The 21,568-nt window shown below is 40.1% G+C and overlaps 1 protein-coding gene across 3 annotated transcripts in view; it reads left to right on the top strand.

Annotated features, from left to right (window-relative positions):
• The window catches only part of pard3aa (par-3 family cell polarity regulator alpha, a), a 402,663-nt gene that overhangs the window by 174,085 nt on the left and 207,010 nt on the right, over nt 1–21,568 (top strand). For all 3 annotated transcript variants that reach the window (XM_058401320.1, XM_058401312.1, XM_058401328.1), the window contains exons 6-9: nt 8,836–8,921; nt 9,495–9,578; nt 15,687–15,812; nt 18,977–19,461. In XM_058401320.1, coding sequence (XP_058257303.1) covers nt 8,836–8,921; nt 9,495–9,578; nt 15,687–15,812; nt 18,977–19,461 — 781 coding nt within the window. The remainder of the gene's footprint in view (nt 1–8,835; nt 8,922–9,494; nt 9,579–15,686; nt 15,813–18,976; nt 19,462–21,568) is intronic.

The raw sequence follows: 21,568 nt of genomic DNA, 5'->3' as shown, positions 1-21,568 counted from the left end.
GAAACAATAACTCATCCCACTATATGCAGTGCTTTTGCCTAGTCCTTGCATGCACTGCTTTTGTCAGAGCCGCCGATGCCTCCTGACCAATCAGAACAGAGAATTCAACAGCACTGTGGTATAAGATGATATGACATTTTAAGGGATTTTAGTTGCATTTAGATTTAGAGCTGTAATTAAATTTGAAATATCTTAAGATGGTGTATTTGACATACGGAGCCTAGGTTTTAAGGTTTTATTTTCAGTTAGAAAACTTTTTGTGTAATTGTGGTTGTGCTGGCAGAGCAGTTTTGATCGTGAACTCCCTTTTGATTCCTTTTTTTTTGTTCTATGGAAATATGAAAAAATGCAGAATCTAAGTCTATAATTGTTCTGTTGTTACAGTGAGTTATCATGAACACTGTGCTTCCTGATGCTCTGTTATGGTGATGTATTATACTGTGTGTACGTTACAGCAAATGAACACACATGTGCAATGACTTCATTAGTACCGGTACTAAACTTAACTAACTAGTTGGTCGTTTGACCCCTGGACACACTTCCAGCATCAGCATCTCATGTAGTCGTGTTAAAGGAATAATAATAATGTGTTGTCATATTAATAGCTCAGTGAGCTCACAGTGTCCGTACAGCCAAGGGCTGGATCAGACAGGAAGGGGAATTATTTCCCCAATATTTAGTCCCAGTGGATCAAATGCGTCTAGCGGTGTGAGTACAGCGCTCTGCCTTTCCTGCTTTTGTTTTAGTTTTCATTTATGTTTCTCTGGTGCTATAAATCTTGCCGACGTGTGAACGTGCCTCCATGGTGTGAACAGATTTTATTTTGTATTGTGCTCTGGAATAAAAGCTGCGCGTCACAGAGGGACTAAAAAAAAATCCACTAAATGCTGTGTTTTGGACACAGATCTCTTTGAGTGTTGACACACAAAGCTGCTTTCCTGTGAATGATAAGCATTATGGGAAGTCTAACATCCTGTGCCGGACCGTACCGGCTGGATACGGAGGCTGGTCACATCAGGTGAGAGCAGTCTCAGGAAGTTCACAGAAAGGACAACATCTGTGCAGTTTCCTTGCGCAAATAGCATTAGGGTTTAATACCTGATACGAATAAACATGTGCTTGTGTTTATCTGCACAGTATGTTGCGTCAAGGTCAAACTAGGACTCTGATATGGATGTTCAATTATTTTGTGCAATTATTCCAATGCTTAGGACGAACTGACTTTGTTGGAAGTGTTCCATGCCCTTCTCTTAACCCATATACCGCACACACTCTTTCACACACACAAAAGCTTGTATGTCTGAGTGTGTGATTTTATTATTTTTTTCCCCCGATGCTCAGAACTGTACTCGATATCCACCCAAAGCCTTGCTATCATGCACTTCAAGCTTGGAAGAGTAAAGAGAATGAAGACCAGAGGGCCAAGTGGCGGTCTCTTACACAGGTCGCTCAGTCAGTAATCATCCACTGCAGCGGTTGTACCCCGGCTTTATACCCTGATAAATTATTCACAGAGTGATATGAAGTGTCTTCAGTCAGAAACACCTCATTTATTGCTGAGAAGAGATGTAGATAGCTCTTCAGCAAGCTTATTATCACTGATGACCCTAATATTGATGTCTTACCTCGCGTTAGCTTTGGAAAAAGGCCAGAGTTTGTACTTTCTGTCCTTTTTTTTTTATTTCAACAGCAATGAGAGGCTATTTGAAATCTGATGTGGTTGTATGCACCTTATTTAATGTCATGAAATTGGAGAAAAAAACTACAGGCTGTAGAGTTTACTGCGATCTCAGGTACTGAATTGAATATTTTTTTTTTCCTGCGTTTTAGTTGTCGTGTTATTTCCATATGCAGTCACACACATGTTCGGTGACCTTCACAGCATAAAGCTGGATTAATCACTTCAATTGTGTGTAGAGAAATTGTCCTCCCTCTTAATCACTTCCAAATGGTGATTAATTAAGAAATGGCAGCCATAAGCTCGCTTAACGCTCAAGCGAAGACATCTTTTAAGTGTCCGTTGCATTCTTTTTGGATATGATAAGTCATCATTTCATTACGCCAAGTTAAGTGAAGAAATTCTGCTTTCTCAATTCCTCCCTTGGTTCTGGGCAAAAAAACAAAATAAAACAATCAATTTGAAGCTATTTTATTTTGGAGCGCCAATTGCTTGATGAGTGGATCGCAGTTTGACCTTATTATATGTTAACTCTGATTTCTCGCTGTTGCTGATGTCTTTTTATTTCCGAAGCACGTTTTTATAAATGATTGAAGAAACCAAAGCAAAGCCGTAATTTTCCAGCATTTAAACCCAGCAGCTCCTTATCTGCTCCCTGGCCATCGGGGATCATGTCAGAGTGGCCTCGGACAAAAGCAAATTGTGGTAACTTGATTTTCAATAATTCATACCCTCTCAAAGCTCTGTGTGGTATGAGAGAGCGTTCCTGTCTGTGGTTATTGATGAGCGCCTGAGAGTTTTAGGCACGACAGGCTTTAGGTTTTCGTTATTGACTAAGTGATTGATTTAAACCCTCATAATTAGGCGGCCTAATTTAATTAAAGTGCAATTTAACGATACAGCCGCCCCACCAAAGCTCGCCCTGGCATTGATAGATACGCCTGCGCGCGTATGAAATTGCAGTTGACAGATGATGTATTTGGCGCAGATGCGTCGCATTGACCGAGGGGAGAGCTGAGGAGAATGCGGCCCCCGTAGTCCTGCTTAGCAATGCCGCTCTGCGTCCCCTCACTTCCTCTCTCCAGACTCTTGATCTGGACAAATGCGACCAGCTCACGTTTCTGATTTAATTTAACTAATAGCATTAAAAACCTGTTCAGCTTTAATTTTCTTAAAGTAATTCACGTCATAGCCCAACTTTTATACGCCATTAGCAGTGTCTTAGGAAACGAAATGCAGACAGATTTAAGCGGTGCCATGTCTCTGTTGATTAAAATAGAGGGAATTAAGAGTGGCATGGAAATGAAATTAGAGGAATAAAGGTGAATAAAAGAGGAGTGAGCGCTTACGGGAAAGTCAAGCCACCGCCTTGTAAAAAGAGGATTATTTTAAGAGCGTTTGAGAGGGATTTTTTTTTTTTATCTTACTTTTCGTGTTCTTAGGACTATAGAAATATATATGTGTATTGAAGATATAAAAAGAATGGAAATGGATAAATAGAAAAAAGGAAAAAAAAATTCACTCACTGAACCTTTCGGTGATTTTAGCTATAGATTTCAGAAAACGAATATATTTTAGCCTAAATATTTAAGGGATGTTTCCTAGAAAACACCATTTTCCTTAAATAAATAATGCATTAATTGCATAAATAAAGCAATAAATAATGTGAAGCTTAATGCATTGAGATTAATTACATTATATATCCCTATAATTAATTTTTTTTGTTTTAAGACTAATAAATACAACTTGAGGAAGTCTTTTTTTTTCCCAGTTTGTGAACAACGATCTATCTTTGCTTCTGAAAAATGTCGCTTTCATTGTGGCTGTGTAATTGCGATAGTGCAGCTGTTGGTAGCTTTCATTGATTGAAGTACTATCTTGACTTGGCATATACCTTGGTCTTTTTGTCATCCCGTCTTTCTTATAATGTCAGACAGGCTGCGGAACGATAACGGGGTAAGTTGACAAGAGATTCAATCGATAGACAAGGCGACAGAGCCGTGATTGAACATGATTCGAGGCATTAACGAAGATGATTGCTCAGATTGCCTGTTAAAACTGCATAACAGTCAAAATGATATGTTCCTCGCTGACACAAAATATGCTTTAGGTCTCATCTCGCTCCATACAGGACAAAGCAAACCACAGTCAGATAGTGTTCATGCCTCCAGATTGGATTACTCAGGCCCTCTCATTGTCCACTAATGATTTTTAGTCTGGGTTTAGGTTCTTTTAACGTTTGTTGGTCCAGCATAAATGCATATAAATGTCTGAGAATTGCTGACCAGTGTGATAAATTGACTGCTGTAATAGGGGTCATTGAAATAGGGGGATGCAGATGGAGGTCTGAGGGTTGATGAAAGGGTTAATGTGTGGCTACCAGTCAAGTCCAATTGAATCAGATTTCCCCCGTGAAGCTTTAATTGGGATAATGGACGTTGGCTCTGAGGGACAGCTAGATTATAATGGGTCTTTGTCAGGAATGCATGTTCCCATTTCCATTTGGGTTTGACATGGCCTTGAGTGTGCAGCTTTGGCGTCAACATGACAGTATGTCCCCCTCTGTTTAGAACTCTTGTCCAGTTGTTAATATTCTCCTACGGTTGAGACGAAGATCTGTTGTGCCAACACTGTCCCAAGTATGAACCAAATGCAATGGAATAAAAGATTTATCAGGGATGTGGTAGCTGGTGGTAGTGGTTAAGATGTTGGACCACTGATCAGAAAGTTGTGAGTTCGAATCCCAGGTTCACCAAGCAGCCACTGCTGGGCCCCTGAGCGTGACTCTTTACTTACTTAAAAAAAAAAAAAAAGCAAGTCACTGGATAATGGAATTTGCCAAATGCCATAAATGTATCCTAGAAAATTAAAGTGACGTCAAGTAGTCTCGTTCAGTCTGTGTTGGACCACTTTTCTAAAACAAAGACCGTTAAGGGCTCACAGTGACTCATTTGCAACATTTTTCTTAACTGAGCATTCATGTACTTTAATCATGTATGTACATACATATACATGCATATACATATACATATACACATACATGACTATGCTTGTATGCCCTGATTTTTTTTATCGTCGTCTTTAAGCCTTTGTTTCGTGTGAACCCATCTGGACAAGGCTGTGTCCCAGACACTAATTAAATTACACAAGCCTGAACATGACCTCAGGCACTCATGAATCCTAAATCAGGGTGTTGAACTGCTAATAATGGAAAAGATCTGAATAGAAATGTATTGCCCTGTTTTGGAAACAGCTGTGGCTGGTGGCTTTAACGGTGTGTAAATGGAAAATGTTTTTTATTTCAATAGATCTAATTTAAATAGTTTGTCACCCTTTTACCTCTGTGGATTTGCTTAAATGACTCCACACACAAGAGTGAGCTGTCTCTCTCTCTCTCTCTCTCTCTCTCTCCCTCTCTCTCCCTCTCTCTTTAGAAGGGGCACCATGTGTACTAATTACCACTTTATATTTTTAGTCCAGAGCATGACTTGGCTCTTTGTAAATATTTCAACAGTCATTGTTTCAGGGTCTGCACAAAAATCGCCTTCTTCCTTCTGTTATTTCATGGCTCATTTACTAGCTCCTTATGTTGGATGTAAAAACAGATGCTGAGGCCAGTGTGGAAAGGGAATTCCAGCGCTTGGTGTTTGGTTAATGATTTTGAGATATACTCTAAACTGCTGCCTGCAGTTAGATCCTTGAAGATAAAGACCAGCCATTATAGCTGTATTTCCATGTCAGGTTGAGCTGCTGTGCGGTTTCTTAAAAGCTGTTGTTCTGGGTATATATGTGACCGCTTGACTTGTATGGTGTGAGCTCCTGACCCCGGAACCTTAACAGCCTGAAGGGAGATTTGTATAGGGTTTTAAGTTATCTACTTCAACAGATTTTTTTTTAGTTAATGGAAATGGTGTGACATGGAACATATATGTCAGGGGATTGACGTGAATAATGTTTTTATTTTATTTTATTAATTTTTAAATTATTTTATTTTATTATTTTAAATTATTTTATTTTAGTTTATTTATTGCTGTTTATGGTTATCGAGCTAGATTCCATGAAGCAAGATCTCTCGTTTTTTAAGATTCTTTGTTGACAAACTTCTGTTCTCTCTCTCTCTCTCTCTCTCTCACTGACTTGTACTTTTCCCACACACCACACATGGATAAGTGTCAGCAGATTATGCCCCACTGACACCCATAAGCTGATGGTGGTTCAGTAAAGATAAGTAAAGACCTACTGTCCCCTTTGGGTAAAAAACGACCTCTGATCGTTCGGGACAAGCAGAACTAATTGGAAATGATGATCAAGGTTTTCAGTGATGCTTGTCTAAGTTGACACCTTGTCTAAGTACCTCTGGTTTGGCAAGTGGACAAAAGTTAACAATTGTATGCCTGCCAGCCACCTTGTCTCTCTTAAACCATCTCTTGCTCTTTTTCTTCTGTTTGACTTGTTGCTTATGGGGGGAAAAAATAGAAAGTCTTTCAGCACAAAGGATTTTAGGAAGGTACTTTGCTTTCTACCCAGACTTTATCTGGATTTTATTCCAGTCCTAACTTTGAGAAGATACCATGCATTTCACTCTGAATGTGGGAAAGTGCAATGCTTTCTACCTGAACTTTGGGTAGGAGCTATGGTTCCATCCTGGAATTTCTGAAGATGCAGTGCTTTCTACAAGAACTTTGGGAAGAATTCATGCCTTCCATTCAAGCTTCCAATCATGGATTGACCCGCGTGATCAATTTTCAGAAACAGGAACCCCAGCTTTGTGTCTCTGTGGTGGCGTCTCTCCTTCCATTTCCCACCTTTTTAAAAACCAAACAGAGAGGCTCCACCGAGGGTGCATTCACGTCCCATAATGTTGAGCCGGGAGATCTTCTCTCTCTTTCTGTGTCATGAGCAGCTTCTGTTACTAGAGTTAATGACTTGCCAGTGTCAGTGGTGATGAATGTGAAGCAGCCCAGCTCCTCCACGCCATCTTAGAGCTGTCAAAAACAAGGCAAGCGTGTGTTGCAGTCACCAACAATCTGCCCTTACTGTTCTACTCCAGACATCTTTCCCTCTGTTTATTCTTTCTCGCAATATATATTTACTGACTTGTGATTGTCTGCTGTCTGCCGAATCAGGAAATACAATATGTGCGCCTCATGATGGATGAAGTGCCCTCTGTTTGCTTGTAAATGTATGTATGCAATTCAAATCAGTGTTTGACTCTTATTGAGTGAAGTGGGCGATTTGTTCCACATTCAGAATCGAGTCTGAAATGAAACTGTGAAACAGGTTTGCGCGAGAGATTGTCATCAGAAGGAAGTCTGTTATTTCCAGCTACTTTTCATATAAATTAATGTTTGGATGACATGTAATTAAGGCTCTGACAGTAGGGGTGTGTTTTGAGACAGAGGTGATTGACTCGTTTTTACAGGCAACCGTTGGCTGTTTTTCCTCAGGTTTCTGATCAAATTTTCATGACCTCTTTCTCTAATCTCTCTGACAAAGGAGTGATGGAGAGGAAAAAGGGATGGGAGGGGGAAGGAGAGAGGGAGTGATGGAGATGGAGAGGAAGAAGGAAGAGACAGGAGGAGGAGAATGAAAAGGATAGAGAGGAGAGAGAGGGAGAGGGCCAGACGGGCTCTCCAGGCTGCAGGACGTATTTTGTAGACGATGATTGTCTGAAAAGGCTGAATGCATTTCCATATAAAGACGGCGCAGCGCTTATTTAGCTGTGCTTGACATTTCGGCGAGAGGCGAAGGTTAAGGGTGAGACTGGCGGAATATTAATATATGTGGCTAACAAACCGGTGCTGGCTGTCGCTTAGCGTCTAGGCGCTCACTTGGCCTTGGAAATGATCTCCAGTCAAGGGCTTGAGCGAAATTAGAGAAGGAATATTCACTTGTCATTATGCAGATATTTCTGTGTTTAATGCAGGCGTGCTTGATTGCGTGTTAAGCTCCTCTCTTGTTCTCTTAGGAATAGGACAAGGCGCAAGCAAACACGGCCAATGCCATTTGCATATGATGTCTGCTAATAATATGGGTTTGTGACACTGCTTCGTGGACTAAACCTCTCCTTCTATAGCAACGGATATGAGGTCAGAATAAAGAGGATATGATGGAAGACATTCCCTTATAAACTCAAGCCCTGGTGACCTACAGCTGATTGATTATGAGAAATAGATTGCACACATTTGTTAGCTCTACTTTTGCTGTAATGGAACCAGTGAAATACTCCTCTCATGTCTTTACAAATCAAACTAGGCCGAGAGAGAAACCTGGGATGTGTCTGAAAAAGTCACTAATGGTGCCTACGCATGCTGTATTCAGCTCAAAAACTCCTTCACGGTCCTATCCGTAATCCACTATAAACAATCATCTGCTGTTATTTCTGTTACTTCTAGATGTTTGATTTCTGATAGGCCGTCCCCAGCATACTGTTTGCTGTATTATCTCCAAGTGTTAAGTAATTACTTTATAGAGTATATTAGCAGAGAGTATATAAGCATAAAATAGCCAGCTAAGCAACTTTTTGTTTGCTAGCATAGTGAGCAGCAACGTTATTTGCAACTGGTATATTTGCTAATAATTTATAATTAGATATTTTATATATAGCTCATATAACTTTGTTAGATTTTTATTTCTGACAGCTTATTTAGTCAGGATATTTAGTGAAATGCTTTTTCCTGTGTTGCTATCTAGGGCTGTTAGAGCTAGCAGATGTATGTTTATGTTGGCCATCTTGCTAACTTATGGTTTGCTTGCAAAGCAAGTGGACAGCTAGGTTATTTGTCTTACACATTTATTTCTCTCTCTCTGTCTCTCTCTCTCACACACACTTAAACACACATACACTCAAACAGCTAGCATTACTCTCTGACCTAGCAGTTACCTGTCTTGGTAACACGGTGATGTATTTCTGCCTTTGATGCTTATCTGAAACAGTTTGTTTACAGGTGCTTTTGTAACTGCCTCCTAAGACACACTCATGAGATACCATACACTTACAAAATCTGGCTCTCTGTATGCCTTATATGGATAGTTATGGGTTCTACTTGGAGCTCTCTGGTTCTACTGAACTTCTCTGGTTCTGAATTAAGTGTTTTTTAAGACTAATAGATGGCAAAAGATGAAACGCCTCACTTTCTGTTTTCCGTTCTCGACAGGATGAAGAGGAGGAGGAGAGGAGGAGAGACGAAGGCAAGAACGGACGGATAGAACCGGTGGGCCGAGCGGACTCCATCTCTCTAGAGTAAGCTCAAAAGCCAAGGCTGCATAATGAGGCATTATAAGGACTATTTTTATCTCCATTCTCCGGTCTAATGCAGACTCTGTTAACCTTCAGTTCAACTAGAAAGCGTTTATGGCATGCGGTTTGATTAATTTCAGATTCAATCCAAACAAATGCAGCACGGGGCTAATAAAATTGTCTTTAGGTTATTAGAGCACGCTGTTTTCTTCACAGTCAGCCTCCCGTGCTAGGATCAGACTTGTGGGCTTTTCACAAACATACACACACACACACACACACACGGCCTGCTGCAGGCCTGAGTCTGATTGTAATCACTTAATTGAGGTGTCTATTTGGGTTCCTCATCGACCCACATGTCTTAATGGCTGTCTGGATTATAGATGGCCCTGTGTAGAAAGACATTCAGACTAGTCGAAGTGCACAACTGCGAGCCTTTTCAACCTCCCACCTAGAAAAACTGCTGTGTTATCCTGTTTTCTTCGACTAGCCTTTGTAGTGTGTGTGTGTTTTTTTTATTTTTTTTTTATTGTTGTTGTTGTTGTTGTTTATCTGTCTTTCTGCATTGTCACACAGTGACCTGCTCAAACCGGTGGAAGTGTCGAATGGCGGCGGGCCGCTGGGAATCCACGTAGTGCCATTCAGCTCCAGAGACAGAAGGTAATTTGCAGCTCTTCCACAACAAAACCTCTTACCCAGTTAGCTCGTTAGCCATAACCACATGTGGTCTTTTCTTCCAACTCTATTACCCATCATTCTTTCTGTCCTTTCATACTGTTATTGAATGTTGGGAACGCTACAGTGTTAGCCACGTCGCTCCATGTTGTCCCAGACCCTCCCACTTCCCTTTCTCTCTTTCTTTTTCTCACACAGCTCCTCTCGAGCTTTTGACAGTGACTGACATTGTTCAGCGTTTGTTCAGGCTGTCTGCATAGCATATCTTATCAAAGGACTTGCTTTTCTCCAACAATGCGAGGCATATTTTCTCTCCGCCTCAACAATACACCGCTGAAACATGCGTGATTTCTCCTTGACTGTGCATTCCATTTTCATTGGCTTCCTTCCAGAGCTCTCACTGAATAATAAATTGAAGATTCAATAGCTGAGGTCTTGAGAGAGTTCACTCAGGGTGGCAGGAACGATTCTGCATCCCTCTCTAGACTGCAAGAGGTGACACGGGACTCACGGCGCAGGATGACACCGCAGCTTTATGGTCACAGAGGGACACGGAATACGGCCAAGTCAATCCGGCTAAAGCGCCAGACCCAATCAGGGTAAAAGCTCATCTCGAACAGTGACAGTGGCTCCTTCAGTAACGGCCCTGTGTTTTGCCCAAGGTCGCCTTGAAAATTCACTAACAAATGAACGAAGGTCTGCTTCGTCATCAGATGTCCTGGTCACGGTTCCTAAAAGGATTTTTTTCAGCCTGTTTCAGGAGCTTTAGATAGCAGCTATAAATAGTTGACCTTTTCTAATGGATATTAATGTTAAAAAAAAAAAAAACTTTAAATGAAAAAGCCTGTATAAAATAGAAATATGGAGGTCTTTAGATGTAGCTTCTTTAGGGTATAAAATTAGATTTATAATAGCTTAATCATTTTACAGGTCAAGCTTTAGTGCTTTGGGAATTTAAAAAGAATTTTATTTATTTATTTCCGTTTAAAACGAAAATACATTAATTCATGATATGCCTTCTGAAAGTGAACAAAACTGATTTCATCTCGTCCCTCCCTGTCTGAAATGTGTCTTCAGATGCTGCATAACTCCTGCTTTCTCTATAATCAGTGTCAAACTAACAAATATCTCGAACCAGCAAAGTCAGCTGTGCATCACATCTCGCTAATGGCTTCATCAGGGCCTATGGCAGTGTCTCACAGACTGCTGTCTCTCATTAGCATTTGGACAGAGGCCAGAGGGGTCAGACCACTAGCTCAAAGAGAGAGAAAGACTTTTAATGTAGACGCTGGAATTCACCCTGACACTGGAACCGAGCATCTGCTATTAAGACAAATACGCATGTGTATACTCTCTCTCACACACACACACACACACACACACACGTGTGATCACTCCAAGGATCGTGAATACATTATTCCAATAATGAGTTCTCATCCCATGACCAGTGTGAACTGTAAACAACCAGCGGTGTAATTGCGGCGCATAAATGGATTCTGATTGCATTATTATTCAATTAAAGCCAGTGGAGGAGAACAGGTGGTCTCCTTCTCGCTAAGCATTCTGGGCCATCACTCAAACGGCGGGCGGCTCTGCCACCGATCGGATAATGATGGAGCCGCAGATTCAGCCAGTCACGTCTGAGTGTCTCCTAATGACTGCAGCTGGGACAGCTCCAGATTGAGATCCCGCTACCCGACTGAGAAACCTTGCTCATATTCCTGTTGTTAGAGCTGAAATAATTTTAATCAAACAAGGGACCGAAAGGCTGGGCAGAGCAGGGTCACTTCAATCTTCCCTCACTCCAGTCCAACATTAATAGCTTATGAATAATGAAGCACAGCAGATCCTGGATCGCTCCTGCGGGAGTTTTGCTCACACTCCTGGTCAGTCATTGTCTACTTTATGAAGATAAAGTGTGTGTGGCTCCACTTGCACATAATAGTACATCATTACGCTGTATGTGTGTAAGTGTTTAATCTCCCAAGGCTAAAAAAAAACACAGCAGCTGTCTGCAGAAGTTGCATTAGACCTCTCTGATGATGTTATGGGGAAGTTTGAGAACATTTCTTTATCTGTAGTGTCCTTTTTCTTTCTCTCTGTTTCAGCCTTTCTCCCTATTTATCTATGTGGCTCCATTTATATTCATATCTAATTTTTCTTTCAGGCCTCAGTTGTGTATTTTGGTTACAGTAATTATTAATTTCTTCCTTCATTCATTCTGTCAGTCACTGAAACAGTCAGCTTGTGAATATTCTGCCCTTGCTTTCGGGTGAATACTTTTATTGTTAAAATGCCTGTTGCAAATGTATAACGATATTTTTTAAACACGGTTATGGTCACGTTTTACTTTCAGGTACTTGCTCGTAATTCGTTTAATAAACCCCGGTTGTCATACTTTAATTCTAAATACATGGCTTTATCCACTTGCTTACTGAATATTACTAAATTAATTCAATATTTTATATGTAACAAATAATAACAAACAACTTGGTGATCAGCAGCAACATCGATATCAAAAGATAAGGAATTTATTAATGACTCTGAGAAATCAGGATGGAATTAAATGAAATAACGCTAAAAGGCCGACAGCACTTTTGCGGCAAGTTTTGTCATTTAGTTTTTACGCCATGAAATCTGGTGACATGAAAATGTCACTGAGTTGCAACACTTTTTGATTCTGAAAGCGAACAAGAGGAAACGATTTATTCTACCTGAAGTAATGGCCCTTTGCTCATGGTTACTGCCTATACTTGTGACTTGTGGTCCCAAAGCATAGCAAGAATAAATCTGACAGTGAAGAAGAAACCTTATTTTTGTCCCATGTTCAGTGAAATTCTTTCTTTGCTTATCACAGCTATGGAAGTTAGGGTCAGAGCACAGGGTCAGCAGCATCTCTGGAGCAGAGAGGATTAAGGTTCTTTGGAGCAAATGTGTTACCATCCTCAAGCACCCAAATAAGGGACTATCATTTAGAAGAACAGCATTAATCGCTTAGGACCGTTCCGGAGTCTTCCGTGTAGAATTGCAGTGAAGCTGTTCTGGCAGCTAGTGTTGTTGCCCAACACCTTACTAACACACCTGGTGTTGTTTTCTTTCTTTTCATTCGTCAGCTTTCTGCACAAGCGGAGTTGTTGGTGTTTCTCACACCTTCATCTCTGTGTTTTCCCAGCTTTGGAAGTTAGGGTCAGAGCTCAGGGTCAGCCATGATGCAGCGTCTCTGGAGCAGAGAGGTGTTAAGGGCCCTGCTCAGGGGCCCAACAGTGGCAGCTTGGTGGTGCTGGGCCTTAACCACTTGAGTCACCATTGCTAGTCAGTACAGACTTCATAGTCCTGATCACTTTTATACTTTGATAGAGCATTTACATTTACACATTTTAACTCATTAGAGCAACGTGAGCTCAAATATGACCAACACAGGGACCAACAATATCACAGTAACCTGTGCCAGTTTGTGTAGAATTGTTTAGGCAGCTGGCTGTGTACCTTCTAACAACTAGCACTAAAAGTGGTAGCTTGTCCACAAACATTTGTTTACAGTGAGATTGAGGTGAGAGGGCAGGGGAGTGCACTGAGGTCAGCCTTGGTGGAGCGGTTCATGGGCTCCTGCAGTGTTGGTCTCCAAAAATTTGATCAATTAAATAAACAAAATCTGTGAACAGCACTTAGAGTGTTAGACTAAAATTCCAAAGTCATCTGAAATGTCCAACATCTTGTACATAATTGTTATAACATGGTGAGTGGCATTTTTTGCAGTCTGGAGTTATCAGGCTCTCGGTCAGTTCACAAGTTCAGCCCGGTCCAGTTTTCATAATGCCGCAGGCTTTCCGTGAAAGAACATGTCTTTATGAACAATGCGCTCTCTATTTCTTGTCTTCCCTGCATCCCAATGGCCAGAGGTTTCTTCTAGGATGACCCCAGGACACAAGGGCTCGCTGAATGTTTTGAGGGGAATCAGAATGATGTAAATCATATCTAGTTACCCTCACAGTCACCAGATCTCAACCCTCTTGAACACCGAGTATTTTGGTGATCATCTTCACCATTCTCAAGATCCCCAAATAAGGGACTATCATTTCGAAGAACAGCATTAATCACTTAGGACAGTGAAGCTGTTCTGGGAAATAGTGTTGTTGCCCAACACCTTACTAACACACCTGGTGTTGTTTTCTTTCTTTTCATTCGTCAGCTTTCTGCACAAGTGGAGTTGTTGGTGTTTCTCACACCTTCATCTCTCTGTTTTCACCAAAGGTTATTAAAAGACAGGTTTCTATCTGCATCTAAACAGCTGCTTTATACTTACAGCTGAGTTTGACTCTCGGTGAGTTCATCATATCTTTCATTTACCCTTTCACACACACACAAACATCAGAAAGCTAAGAAGAGCATCTGATTATTTTTTAGCGTTTGAAGTGAAAGATAGAGCGCCGGAAAGGAATACTGATGCGCTACAGACTTTGCATGCGTCTTCTTAAGACCTGTTCTTCTTCCAATTCACTTTTTAAACTTGTCAAATGTGACGGTGCGATGCAGCTGCCTGGAAACGATCGCATCTCAGGGTTTGTGGATTACTCGCGACAGTGCCCTTCACAACACACAGCCGAGAATCTGACACCGCAGCAGTCGAGAGAATTTCTATATGTCAAACCTCAGCTCCAGTTTCTGGTGTCAGTTTTGATGTGTGAAGATTCATGGCTAAGCCTCTGAGCAGCTCAGTGGAATATAGTTTGGCGGAGATATATTCAATCTGACTCATTCACAGTGGAACCTCACCTTCATATCACCTCTGCTTCCTTCTTAATAAAGTTCGAAGTTTTACTTCTGAAATCCTCCAGCTCGTCATTGCTCCTTCTGCCCTCTTTAGTAAAGGATGAAGGTGCAGCCTGTTTTCTGTCTGGTTTCTGTCCGTCAAGTCTGCGTGGTACTAGAGCCATGTTTTGGGGTTGGTTTTTTTGGTGTGTGTGATTCATTTGATTATTCATGCTCTGTGGATGTGTGATGGGATGGCAGTAGCTTATGTTTGGAAATAGTTGGAAATAGCTGTAAAATTGGAAATAACTAGAGATTAAATGCAATGCTATTCACAGAATAATGTTATATTTACTGTGTATGTATTATATATATATATATATTAGTATGTATATATATATATATATATATATATATATATATATATATATATATATATATATATATATATATATATATATATATATATATATATATATATATATATATATATATATATATATATATAGTATATGTATATATATATATATATATATATAGTATATATATATATATATATATATATATATATATATATATATATATATATATATATATATAATACATAATTTATATATAATTTATTTATTTATTCACTCAAAGATATAAAGGTGAAAAGTATTTTAAGTTGGTATATTATATTAAATATGGTATACAAACAAACACAAATATCTGGAAAATATAATAACTGGGGTGTTTTTTTAATGTTTTTTTTGTTTTATTTCTTAAAAAAACAACTAATTGTTTGACTTTATTTTATGATGAATTATCTTGTTTCAGTGGGATGAATGTGTGTTCATGCATTTTATTTATTTTATTCACACTTTCTGAAATTAACGGCAAAATAAGTGCAAAGAAAATAAATGCAAAGTCATGTTAACATCCTACATTTATGGAAAAAATAAGGGAAAAAATAAGGTTTCATTCTACATTTTATCTTGTTGCTATTTAAAACATTTTGGTTGATTTTCTTTTTTTTATTTAATTAATATATATATATATATATATTTTATTTTTATTTTTTTTACATTTTTTTAAAAATTATTTTTAAGATTTTTTTTTTAATATCTGCAAAATACATTACAATACACGCCATATTCATTTCAAGGTAGATAACTAGATGATGGAAGTTTCCCATGCTGCATATTGATAACTTTCATAATAAAACAGTGGCACTGATTTTGACGATGCATTTTTCCAGCTCTGTGTGAATGTGTGTTCAGCTCTGACCCTGTGTGTATGGTGTATTATATGACATCATCAGTCCTGAACTGCTCATCATTAACACATGCTGTGATTGTGCAGGACTCTGGGGCTGCTGGTGAAGAGGCTGGAGAGGGGAGGAAAGGCCGAGCGTGAGGCTCTCTTTCAGGAAAACGACTGCATCGTGCGCATTAATAACAGCGACCTGCGCAACATCCGATTCGAACAGTAAGCCTTTACTGTCCACTAGTGTGGCCTGGATGAAGTTTCCTCTCCTCTCTCCTGTAAAACTCTTCCCTGTAACATCTCTCTACTCTTTTCTCTCTAACATCCTCTACTGTGTTTCTTTCAGGCACTCACATCTCCTCAGTCCAGCTCTTAGTGTCTGAGACTCTTCCTTCTACTCCTCCCTCTATGTGCTTTTCCTTCCTCTCTCTCTCTCTCTCTCTCTCTCTCTCTCTCCTTTCCGTCTCTCTGCCTCTGTCTCTCTCTCTCTCTCTCTGCCTCTCTCCTTTCCCTCTCTCTGTCTTTCTGTCTCTCTGCCTTTGTCTCTCTCTCTGTCTCTCTCTCTCTCTCTCTCTCTCTCTCTCTCTCTCTGCCTCTCTTTTTCCTCTCTCTTTCTTTTTCCTCCCTCTCTCTCTCTCTCTCTCTCTCTCTCTCACATGCACAGTGATTTACAGAGAGTGGAAAGGTGATACTGTCACTAAGGTATCAGATTTTGTACAATGTATGTTTAGGTCCTCTGCTCTGTTAACCTTCAGTAAACTCACAGTGGAGTCCTGAGCCTGGATTTACACACACACACACACACACACACACACACACACACACACACACTGTGACTGTATAATTGTGATTAATCTCAATCAGTTAAACAAGGCACATCAATAAAACCTTGAACAACCTTCTTATTACTTCCACAAACAAATAGCTGGCTAATTTTTATGTCAGGTTATTTCACATCCTTTCTTTTTTTCTTTTTCTTTTTGAAAAAAATAAATAAATAAAAGTTTATTAATTTACTGGTACTGGGTTGCTCTCCCCTAATTAGCAAAGGCGAATGTCATACATGATGTCTGCTGTGCAAATTGTGTCCCCCAGTGGGCCTAATTATGCCTTGTGGCCTCTATTAATCCTTTAGAGTAATATTACAAATGTGTGTTTTTTTTAATTATTAATAAATAAATAAATTAAATAAATAAATAAATAAATAAATAACCTAATTCCTGGATCAACTGTGATTACCACAGACAGACATTTTGACACAGATACTACATGAACTACATTTTTATACTTTTCTTTTATTTATTTTTGTTTATTTGGTATTTATTTATTTTAATTTAATTTTATTTTTAATTATAATTATTTTTTAAATTGTATTTATTTATTTAATTTTATTGATTTTATTTTATTTAGATAAGTAATTAAATGGCTTTTTTGAAGCCGTATTTTTAATGATGACTGACGTCAGAGGAACAACCAGAAGCTCTGTTCTCTGTATATCTTATATCATCTCCTGTTCCTCTCTGGTTCCTCAGTGCTCTGGTCATGCTGCCACTGTCCACGTGATCAGGTTGTGGTGAAGCGATAGGTTTTCAGCGTGTCACGGAGCACTGGACGGACAGTAATGTAGTCCGATACTAATTTACACACAGTGTGAAGGAACTTTTTATTTAACCTTTGCATTTAACCCTGCTCACCTCTAACATCATTTATCTTCAAAGCGTCCGCGTTCAGGTGCTCTGACCCGAGCAGAAAGCCGACACGGTTTACAGACTTAAACGTACACCTGAGCAGTTCTTTAGCCTCAGCCGTCTTTTCTCTCTGCAGCACACAGAAAACAGAGCGAGATGCTGATAACCCTGAGATCAGGGGAGTCAGATTTTATCTCTGCGCCTCTTTTCTTCTCACCCCCTTTCTGTCACTTTCTCACTAACTTCTTTCATCCCTTCATCTCTCTTTTCTGACTGGGTGGCATGCAGAGTTTCAATTCAAAGAGATATTCTAATCTTTATTGAATTGTTTTGCATGGATAAATATTTAGTGCTGCTTAATCTAACTCAGTGTAATGATGCATTGATGGAGTCGTTTATTATTCAATCAGAGGCGGGGAGCTGTGTGATTAGCTGCGTGCCACGGCTCTGCTCGTTAACACACACACACACACACACACACAGACAGACACACACATGCGTAGACGCACACGTGCGCACATACACACTGTTGTTTACTTGATTTTGGAAGGGTGAATTAGCATAAGAATGAAGAGAGGTCTCTTGGTGAGGCTGCATTACTCTCTAGATGCAGAGACTGAACTAAATGAACAGCTTATTACAGAGCTGCTCAGAACCAGACGCGCGCACACACACACACGCACACACACACACACACATGCACTTGTGACACAAATTTTTTCAGAGCCCTTTCTTTCTCATAATCCTTTGTGCTTGTGCGTTGTATTGTGAAGGTATGCATCTTATAAGCTCAGATATACTTCACAAAAAGTCAATTTGCCTTTTATCATTAAACCAGAACAAAACTGACACAAAAGAAACATCCTAAATTCTGGCTAGAATTGTTTCTAGTGTGGGGTCATGTCTTGCTTGCCCACACTGTTGGTCAGTTTCCAAACCACAGCGTAAGCTGCGTCCACTGATTGTTGTCACGCTAATGCTTTCATCACTACACTGTGTGATGGGTTGTGTCCAGTTTTGAGTAAAGTTTTCAAAATCTAGTTGAAGCTAGATGTTTTAAAACGTAAGACTGATCTGAAGGTGCTTCCCCTGATTGGTTGAACGCTGGTGGTCCAGGTCATTTGTTATTACTCCTATTTACAGATCATGGGGCTTTCCAGAGTTTCTCCACAGAGCAGATATTTTATGAACACATTTTGAGCCATGTTTTTCTTTCCACATGCTAGTTTACCCTGTGTGTGTTCACTCTTTGTGCATTTCTGGTTTCCCCAGTCCCGTTTTTCAGAAGTTCAATTCTGAATCAGTTGTATAATGACCACTCACAGGTTTCTGAAGCTTGCGATTAGATTATATGAAGTGCCCTGGTTCTCTGTGTGGACATGTATATTGGGCTCTAATGCATCCCTGCTTACTCCCCAAGGCTGTGTGATTATGTAAATGGTAGATAATGTAATATATGTATTAGCTTCGTTTCCAGCTCCAGCAGCGCAATTAGCCAGCGATTAGTAATGCTGATTTGTTGACCTTTGAATGGGTCTTCCTCTTAACTGGACAAGTGTCTCCAGTACAAGAAAAATGCTGTTTGCCACAAATGTCTGTGAACTAATCAAATTATTTGATCTACTAGTATGCCCATTTTTTTTTTCATTGTTGATTTAACTTTTTTCCCCTCATTATTTTGTTTATTTACTCTTCCAGAGCACAGGATTTATTCAGGCAGGCCATGCGTTCCCCGTTCATCCTGTTCCACGTGGTTCCAGCAATGAGGAAAGTACACTATGAGCAGTTCTCCCAGAGTGAGCTAGGTGTCCAGTCTGGCCCTGGAGCTCCTGGCCCTGGAGTTCCTGGTACTCGAGTTCCTGGTCCTGGTCCCGGTCCCGGTCCCAAGCATCTATCTGCTGACTCCAAACCTGGTCCTGGTCCTGGTCCTGGTCCTAGTCGACTATCTCCTGAATCCAAACCTGGGGAAAGGGGTAGTGTGGTGGTCGGAGGCATCGATTACAGTCCTAAAAGAATGTCGAAAAGCGGACCGCATCCGAACATCAATCACCAGACCCCGTCTCCCCAAATGGAGCAAAACCAATCTTATTCAGGATCAGCACCTATCATCAGTCCAGCCAGCAAGGCTTCCACAGGCTTCACCAAAAAGATCGGCCGCAAGTTCAACGTCCAGCTTCGAAAAGGTGAGAGGAAAATACCTGACATGAGCTTGAGGTCATGATGTAGTGATTAGCAGGATGTATTTACATGCGTCTTACAACCATGGCTAAATATTTCTTAAGATATTGAGAACATAGAAAAGGGTGAAACTTTGGGGGTGAGACTTGGATTTGTTGTATTTAGACATTTAAAATTTTGTGATAATTTGATAACACACAGCTCTGCTTTAACTTTGTCCAGTGTGAGGGCCATGTACAGATCCTTCTCTCTTAGTTATATACAGAATCTCTTCTATAGTGTGGCACCAGCAATGTACAGTAATGTCGTGTAGCCTGTACTGGTCCAGATGACTATGCAAGTCCCTTATGCTTTAAACCCTATTTAGACCCCAGTTCAAAGTTCATGTTGTTTCCTAAAGCTATCTAACTCACCCAGTTATAAATACAGTGCTGTGTCCACCTGTAATTTCCTCTTACTTCAGGTGGAGCACATTTCAGACAGCGTTTCACTACTGTAGCATAGTCTAGCATTATAAAAGCAAATATTTTAGCAAGTTTCTGCTAATTGTAAACCTCCAAACTATGATAAACTTACACCATCACGCTGGTGGATCAACAAGGAAGTGGTGCACATTGGGTGCACTTTTTTTTCGATGAGCAGAATTTTTCAAATCAATAGGAAATCATAGATTTATAGTTAATTTGTACTTTTTGAAGACTAAAACTAATAATTTTGCTTTGACGGCTTAACAAAAACTGGTCAATAAAACTCAGTAAAATGTTTTTCTCTCTATCTAAAATCATAGCATTCTGCTGGGTCCAAAAATAGGTCATATAACCCTACATTTATGAGCATCTACATTCTATAATGCATTCTATAATGCATGGAAAATGACCAGCCGTGACTTCCCCGGATTATATTTCGCGGTGAGAAGTTTCTTTGAAGCCGTCTCCGATTTCACCTGCTATTAATGGCTGATGATATCTGTGTTGTCAGTGCAGGGATTGTCTCTTTGTGACTAATATAATTAGCACTTCAAAGCACGATAGTTGCCGTAGTGAGACATTGTGAAGCTCACGCTTTCTGGCAGCCTGACCCGCTGCTCCAAATCCTGCACGGCAAAATTATCGCAGCTTTTCACACTGCCTGAAAGCCTCACGTGTCTGTCAGAGTGTCAGCATGCACACAACTTTAAATGACTTGTACAAATAAGCATCAACACACATGCAGGTAATCTCAGAGCATCATGTTGTCGGATATAGGACTCATGGCAGGTTTCAGACAGAATGAGATTTCTCTGAAGGCAGATCTCTTCCCAGTATAATTCTCATATGCCGTAATCATACATTTCAGAGTGTTTAAATAAAAGGGAAGATTAAAAGCCCTTTTTGTCAGCGGGATGGAAACACAGTAAGAGAGAAGAGCGGCGGAGACGCAATTACTCCCCTAACAACAAACAACAAACCCCCGACAACCTGTCCCACTGGGAGAAATATTCAGAGGGCACGAACATCGGCTGCTTTAATTGAAAAGACAGCTGCAGGCAGGGAGGGGACTGTTAGCGTTAGCTACGATCACCGCACATACTTGTCATGCTCTGCCCTGTGTGGTAAATGGGAATAGCACAATTTCAGTTTTGTGCCCCCTCCATACCACATCTGTTTTAGTACTCCACAAAACTACTTCAGTAGCAAGAATATCTTTGTAAACTAATTACTAGTTATATAACAACAACAAATGATCCATCCATAATACACGTAGCATTTTCTGTTCGCTAGCTAGACCGCATGGATAATGCTAGCAGCTAATGCTAGCATAGTGTGAAACCAGTCAACTTTTTATATTGATCCTCTTCCACATACACGAGCTCAAACACAGGAGGACGATTGGCTCGTCTCTTGCTGATTGACAGAGGAAAGTCATCTCTCCCACACAGAAAACACCACAAAATTTCCTCGTCCGGACTCCAGGCCACGGATGGCCTATTATTTTTAACACCCGCTTTTATCCTACTTTTGCAAAGTTGTTGTTTCCTTCATAAATGAATCTTAGTCATGTTGTTCTTTCAGACCTTGTGTTTTGCCCACTGAAGCAAATTTAACTGATTTCCTCGAATGCTTCTTGCTTATA

This window comes from Hemibagrus wyckioides, linkage group LG01, assembly GCF_019097595.1.
Source record: "Hemibagrus wyckioides isolate EC202008001 linkage group LG01, SWU_Hwy_1.0, whole genome shotgun sequence".
Taxonomy (NCBI): domain Eukaryota; kingdom Metazoa; phylum Chordata; class Actinopteri; order Siluriformes; family Bagridae; genus Hemibagrus; species Hemibagrus wyckioides.
Note: the sequence above shows the minus strand (reverse complement) of the source record. Positions and strands in the feature narration are given on the sequence as shown.